The sequence below is a fragment of the Charadrius vociferus genome, unplaced genomic scaffold, assembly GCF_000708025.1.
Source record: "Charadrius vociferus isolate BGI_N301 unplaced genomic scaffold, ASM70802v2 scaffold430, whole genome shotgun sequence".
Taxonomy (NCBI): Eukaryota; Metazoa; Chordata; class Aves; order Charadriiformes; family Charadriidae; genus Charadrius; species Charadrius vociferus.
In genome coordinates, this window is record NW_009646541.1 from 374,836 (window position 1) to 382,542 (window position 7,707).

Below are 7,707 nucleotides of genomic sequence, written 5' to 3' on the forward strand. Positions count from 1 at the left end.
CCGCTTGGTTTTCATACATTTAAATATTTATGTATTTAAATACCTTCTTGAATTGTGTTGAGACTTGTAGTCAAACACAACCTCTCGATTCACCTTTCCATGCTGGCTCCATGCAATTCAGTTCCTATTTATCTCTGCCTTTTAAAATCAGCTCTTTTGCTGAGGAAGGCCTTTGAAAGGATGTTGCATCAGCCCATTGTTAAATAAACCTTTAGACATTTATAATGGATTCAGCATTTCCTGCTTTTTTACAGTTCCAAGAATGCTGAATGACGTGCAGGCACACTTCATCAGGGTAAGATTGCTGTATCAGCCCCTCACTAAAATTCACTCATTATTCAAATAATAACTGTGTGTCTCCAGCATGTGTTCTGTGAAATATGTGTACATGATGTGGGCGAATAAACCGGCCCCTTTTGTTCAACATGCAAATCCTAACTTTAGCAGTGAGTTGAAATACTTTGGATTTTGAGGCCTTTCCTACCCAAAAGGAGACACCTGAACAGAGATTGGGGCGTTATTTCGGGCAGTGTGTTAAAATTTTCCGAAGTTCATAAATGTGGTTTTCACGGGGGGAGTGATTTGGTTTAGCTTAACCAAGTCTTAAGTCTCGTGATAGGTCTCCTGTTGAAGATGGGGTGCGGACAGTAGGCCAGTGGGATGCTTGGAAGGACTTGTCTTCATGAGCGTTGAAGCCCGCTGGAATCGGGTGGGAGGAACAGCAGGTCCGTGGTGTTGCGGAGGCTCAGAGGGCTTGTTTTGGAGGGGACAAGTATGGGTCAGGCATGACAAATGCCAGAAATAAACCAAGAAAATCAGCTCCCTAAAGTAAAGCTTTGTTTTTTGTAGCTGTCAGGAGATGCATTTATAATTTTATGTTTCTCCTGTCATCTCATACATCTTTAAATAATTCCTACAGAAGAGAGAGCCAGCAAGGAACACATTTCTTACACTGCTGTGGGTGTTTGTATGTCATTAACACTTGGAGGAGAACCACCATCTTGAAATCTTGTCCAGGCAGGTTTAAAAGTAAGGCTGAAACAAGAACGATATTTCATTTAATTAAACAGTAGATGAAAATCCATCCACGTTCTTCTTTCCTCTCTATCTGGGTTTTGATTAGTTATTTTGGAAAAAAGTATCTGCATTTCATCTTTGGGGGTATTTGTGTGTTTGTGGAAGTGGACATTCTGTGTACTGGATGTGTCCTGATTGCTTTGTGTTGAGAGCAATAAAGCAATAAATTCATGCTTATGAAATGAAAGAGAGTAGAAAAGGTTCGGGATAAACGGGATCATGTTAGGTTGAGAGCATGAGGCTCCAGTGTATTCTGAGAAGAGAACATCACCTGCTCAAAATGTTAAGTACCTGTTTATGTGTTTAATTCACAAGTCATGGGCTCTGACATTAATCGTTATTCTGCCTTTATTAGTGTCATAAAAACCTTGGGAAACTTTCAAAAAACTTAAAAATAATAGCTTGGTTTCTTTTCCGGTTGCTAACGTGTTCTGTACGGTGGGGATGTCCCTGGGGGCTGATCCTGGCCAGTAGCAACCCTGAAGCTCCTGCAGGAGTTGTCGGTACTTGGGTCCCTCTTGTGCAGTTTTCAGGGTAAGAGATGCGATGCCGTATTTCGGGACAATGGTCTGTCTCTGCTCTCGATGCTAGTTAAAAGAGCCAGGTCATCATAAAAGAGAGCTGAAGGACCCAAGCCTGACCTCGGTCGTGTGGTAGTGAATGGGGGAATACAGCAACGAGCTGTAATTTGAGCAGCCCTTTTCCCCTCTCCGCTGGGTAATGGCTTCTGCTAGTTTAATGTATTCAAAGTAATAAAAGTTTAACTCAGCCAGTTATATAAAATTATTGATAAAAATTGGAAGAGTTTAGACAGCAATATTGAGTTAGTCCAAAAAGCAGAAAAGGCCTGCTGGAAGGGGCATGTGGTGAACAAGGGAGAGACTGGGACTGGCAGTTAGTCGAGGCAAAGGGATGTGGTGGGACTCAGGCAGAGAAAACAGCAAGAGGAGATGGGCGCTTCCTCTCCTCGTTCCTTCTTGAGGACGTTCTTTGCCACTGGTACCGAGAGGACAAGTGGAGAGGAAGGGACAAACTGCCGCCGTGGTGAGTCATTTCATGTCTCTGACCCGGTCCCCGGAGGTATCCCGAGGGACTGCGTGGAAGGGAATGCTCTCGGTAACCTCCCCACCTCTTAGGCTCGCACAAAGTGCTGAAAATTATCTAGGACATGGGTTTGTAGCGCTCCTATTACTGCCTTCCTCTTGCTTATTTTCCTCATGCGGTTCTGCTGCATTTCTTCCACTTTCCTCTGCTTTCTGTCTTGACTGCACCGCGTGCAGAAGTGCAGCGAGGGTTGGGCTGGAGGAGCGGCAGCGGCAACGTCCACCACCGCGTCACGCTGGTACCGGTGTGCCAGCTCTGACCAGAGCCTGCTGAGATCTTGTTCTGCTTGGATTATCCAGCAGGCAAAATTGCAACTAAGAGGAAGCTTTTATCAATGGATTCTTTATTTTTTGCTCTTTTTGCTGTTTTCTTCATTCCTGTTTCCTGACAACCCATTTGCCTGCACTGTGCTGCCTTCGGAAAAGCAGAATCGGATCCCGACAATAAGCCACTCCATCTTATCTCAACTAACTTTCTTTTTGCCCTGGAAAAGACATAAATAACATTTTTAATGTCTTCTGTGAGATTGGCAGGCAGGGATGTTCCCCTCACCGAAACCTAAACGATTAAAGGAAACAAGCTGCATATTTTGAATTAAATACTGAATACCTTAACTGATTTGCTTTCCTTTTTTTAATAAACCATTAATGAGGTTTTAATGACAGTCATTTGCTGTGGCACAAAGTTGTGCCTTGGCCTGAACTCGAAACTCTGCAGCAGTTTTAATCCTAGTTGCGGGAAGCGGGTCCGCGTCAACATTGAACTGCTTGAGCCCGTTTCATCTCTGAAGATTATCGCCGTGCCCTCCTCTCCCTTCTCACCGCAGGTGCATCGGATTTTCAGTCCAGGTAGTTTTGGTGCTTGAAAGTTGGGAGAACACAGAAATGACATTAAATGCCCTTACAGTCCCCGTGCCCTTCCCTCCTCATTCTCCTTCAAGACCTTACTCCTAGAAACCCAGCACAAGCTCATCACGCTGCTGCTGAGCGTACCTGGCGCTAATTTGTCACCGCTGTATATCAGGCGAGCCCCGCACTGATGCTTTGCACGGCAGCATTCACTCGAGCGTGTGTGCATTCGCTCTCCCATCTCCTTTTCCCATTATGCGCTCCATTTTTTCCCTCTCTATGCAGCCAACACGAGAGACCCCAGATCACAACAGCAGAATACTCGCCCACCCCCTCCGTCCCCCCTTCTCCCCCGAAGGTGGCCGTGATTTATCTGCTCATGTCGGTGAGCAGGTGGCAGTTGGACTCAAGGCTGAGCCCGCTTAGCCTATGATAAATAACGTATTTACCGGCCCTTCCATCTTCAAACGCCGTCCGCCTGCAGTCCAGAAAGCAGCACAAAACTCTTAAATAGCAAACACATCCAGGCTTCAGCAGAGGTGGGAAACGGGAGATATAATGAGTGTTTTCCTGCTAGAAGTAGGTTGGAATTGAAGCCTGCTCCTCGTCCCGGTACCTTTTATTCACATTCCTGGAATTATCTGGCGCGCTTGCTTTATCCCCAGCCATCTGTGATGGGCTGAGCTGGGAGAGATAAGCTCAGTAATCAGAAAATTGAGGGAAGCATTTCTGGCTGTGATAATCTTATCAGGCAGCTAATATACACTAACATTTGTACAGCCCGATGATGCAGGTGGGCTTTTGCTTACTTTTTCTTCCCGGATGCCTTTTGACAGGCAGGGGGAGAACGCAGGGCTTCGGGGTGCCGGGGGGAAGTTGGGCTAAAACCTCTTTCTGCCCTCTCTCTTCTGCTCCGTCCCTGTGGTGTCAGAAAGCGGAGATAGAATAACCCAACCATCCCTTTTGTGCCCTTCCTGCTAACAGCGCCGCCACGCTCTGGCTCTCTTTTCTGCTAAGCACGGGAGGGCAAAGAGGCGATAGGTCAGAATTTCAGTTCTGGCTGAGCAATGTGACTGCCCCTGTGGATGTGCTCCTCTTCCTTGTAAAAACGGGCAGTTTCTGCCAGCTTGCTGCCTTTGCGTGGCGTTTGCCGTTGCGATGGGATGTTTTGTTCTGCAGGTCTAATTGGTGCTGTTGAAGGGAACGGTGTATTAATGGATTATTTCCCTGATGCCGAGCTCTCTGAGGTCATGAGTTTTGCATCTATAATTAGGACTGGATTGCTTATTGTTTTTCTCCCAAGTGAAAAATACAGTTTCTGTCAATAGATTTATTAGGGGAATTAGTTGCCAGGTGCTAAAAGACGGATGACAAAAGGAAATCCAAAATCTGAAGGATGAGTGTGAAGGAGGTCTAAGCTGGGAGATAGTGCTGGAACAGAAGTTTGAGTATCCTGTAGGTAGTTTGTCTCTGCTTACACTCCGTCATAAATCATTTTCTGAGGAGTTTAGAAACAGGTAACATATGTCATTTATCAATCTGTGCATTGTCTTGGTAGCTGAATTAGGGATATGGATTCCCATAAGTCAGGGAGCCTGGGAATGGTAGAGCCTGGGCAAGAAGTTTTCATGTCTGTAGAGTTTTGAGGTACTTTCTTGCGAGTTCCTTCCCAAACAAGGCCAGAGGCAGAAAGTAGTCATAATTGTTTGTTTGTTCCACCAGACCTGCCTGAGCAGCTTGAGCTACAAGTGTATATTGGAAAGTGCTGGAAATATTCCCCAGTCTTTTAGATTCAATGTATGTGTCTCAGAGTTGTCCTGGACAAGACAGCATAATCCTGGGGTTCATCTCTTCTGGGGAGGAACTGAAGCGAAATGAGGTTGAATTGTCAATACTGAATCTCACGTACCAGCGAGCTCCTAATACCACACAGATAATTCTCTGCATCCCATTATCCATGGGGGACAGGTTGGGGAAGGAGCTGGAAGAGAAGCAGAAGCTTTGCTTAGAAGCAATGAAATTTCTGTGCCTCGCCTACCTTGGAGAAAATGTTGGGGAACGCAAAAGGGATTGCAAAGGGAAGCGGGGTAAGCCCAGGTTTTGACATTGAACACACGAAGAGTTGTGCTTCACCTCCATATCCTGAGAAAGGTCTGATCTGTGCAGAACATTGCGACTTCCTCCTCCTCCCTTTGCTCTTCCTGCGTTCCCCTTATTAGTACTGGAGGAACTAATGCCTTTTCTCTTCTGCAGCTGGAGGTGGAGATGAAGGTCCTGAAGTCTCAAGAGTGCACAGCTGAGCAAAGCACCGTCATCACCAAGGAGGAGGTTGACACGCTCAGGTAGGCAAAGCAAGAGGAATGCTGAGAAGATTCTACTCTTTGCAGTGGAACGAATGAGAAGGGAAATGCCCAGGGTAGCTTCGCTGCCTGCTCTGGCTATTGCCATCTCCTGGTAGAGCACCAGGTACGGGACCTCACCATGCTACACTGCATGAAAAAGTGTATGCGTATAGACTGCCTATGTCTATAGGCTGCCTGCTCTGCGGGGAACAGCATGGCAGCGTCCGTCAGAACCTGTTGCCCTGGTATTTCTGAAGTAGAAGATATTCTTCTCCCAAGCACAGTTTTTACTTTCTTGCCAGCTTTTATGGACAGGAGAAATCCATGAAGCGTTAACAGAAAGCCTCAGCCCCTGATCTTTCCCGCATTTAGGTTCTTTATAAGCTTGACTATCGTTTGGGAGGCTGCAGGCTCTTTTCTTTAATGTTTGGGGTCTCTCGCTCTCATTAAATTCACAAGACTGCCTCCTGCGTCACTATTCCCCCTGTTGACTTTCTTTGCTGTGGAAACAGCACTGCTGTTTGTTTCTTATTTTGACCAAATCTCGCCTGTAAATAGGGGATCCGTTGGCATGTGTGTGAAGAGGTTTAGAATCCAGCTTTTGTAATACCGATGTGCGTGTAGCACTGGAGATAAAAGAGGGCTGTTTCCCCTCGTGCATTGCTGCAGATGGCAGAGGGGTACCTGTTGTGATTTGGTGAAAGAGGAGTTACAAAACAGCGTTTTAGCAGAGGATACATGAGCATTTACAAAAGCTACAGTGAAGGTAGACAACCTTTCCATGTATTTATTAAAGCATTTACGGCTTCCATTCCAAAGCAGGTGACATAATAAATAGTGAGCACAGAAAAGTTCATCTGTTTCTGAATGTTTAATAAAGTTCCTTTTATTTAAGCTGAGCAAATCAGATCTTGACAGGCTGAGTTTTTTATTCTCAGCTGATGTGAGACTTTGGCTGGAGTTTCATTTCTTAATTCTTTTATATTTTCAGCTCCATCACTATAAAGCATTAGTGCCTCTTAGGACTGAAAGCAAGATTTTGCAGCAAGCAGAATCTTGCAGAAAGCAGAAATTACTGGCCTGTTCGTTATGACTTTGCTCTTGTGCTTTGCCTCTGGAGCTTGTTTTATGGCTTTGAAAGCCCGGTTCCGTGGCAGAAGGGAGGTGTTTGAAAATAACACGTGTTCGGCTAAGCTATTCCAGTGTGTTCTAGGGCTGTACACCTCATCTTGGGGACTCACTCCTATAGTTCCCTCAAGGACGGTGTAATAGTTCTGAAGACCCAAGGCATACATCTCCCTTCTTTATTGTATCGTATGGCTGAGTTCTGGTAGAGGATAGAGCGCTATGGCTTCGGCTTCCCTTTTTCAGGGGGATAAACCTGTCGCCATCTGCTTTTGTGTATTGTGGGTGTTTGTTTGAACTGAGCTCATTCAGGTTTTTCCTTTGCGAAGGCACACTGGACTCTGAAACCTGACGTTTGTACTGCTGCAGGAGCATCCAGCACCTCCTCAGCAACGTTAAACCCGTCGCTCCTGATTAATATTTTGCCTCTCTATCAGTAAAGGCAGCATCCTGCGTGCGGTCTTTGGGGAACTGAAGGTTTTCAGAGTATTTCGACAGTACCGCTTCAGTCTCTCCATCCCTGGGTTGGGGTGGACTGCAGCACCCTTTCATGTAGGAGATGTTCCGTCTCTTTATTTTTACCTCCAGGACTCATTATTTGGCGTTTTATCTTCACTGAGCAGCATTTGCCATCTATTCACTGAGCGGCTTCAGGAGCAGCGTGCGTAGGGGGAAGCAGCTGGATTGCCACGTAGTCCAGGACCGCTTCATACTGGGGAAGGCTCTTGGCAGCGGGGATGGAGATGGTGGGCTTTGACCTGAATTAAAACTGATTTCCTGGGCAGGGACAAGCGGAGCCCCCACGTACCTGCTTGTTGCGGGATTGTGGCATTAGGTTCTGCTCAAAGGTAGCCCTAAAACCCTCTAGATAATGGGTTTTTTCCTCTCTTTTGTTTTTAAAGATTTTTTTTGGCTGCTAATCTCATCTCTCTCTTCCTTTTGTGAAATTGTGTCAGAGCCTCCACACAAAATGTGTCAGAAACACAGGCCCACTCCCAGTAAAGCCGCTGGTGGTGCGGAGCTGTTCTCCAGTCATGAGCCGTACTCTGGAAGCTGTTTCAGCAGAGTGGCTGAGCCTCTGCAGTTGTTTCATGGTGATATTTCTGTCTTTTCTGCTCGTTCCCATTTCAGTACCGCACGCTCCCGAGGCTATGGATCCACAGAGGCCACAGTCCCGGGATCTCATTCCAGGCTTTTCTTTGTCTCTTTGG

The 7,707-nt window shown here is 46.2% G+C and overlaps 1 protein-coding gene across 1 annotated transcript in view; it reads left to right on the forward strand.

Moving 5' to 3' along the window:
- The window catches only part of MAD1L1 (MAD1 mitotic arrest deficient-like 1 (yeast)), a 385,928-nt gene that overhangs the window by 205,111 nt on the left and 173,110 nt on the right, over positions 1-7,707 (forward strand). Inside the window, exon 13 of the mRNA XM_009885704.1 lies at positions 5,283-5,371. Within this exon, the coding sequence (XP_009884006.1) occupies positions 5,283-5,371 (89 nt within the window). The remainder of the gene's footprint in view (positions 1-5,282; positions 5,372-7,707) is intronic.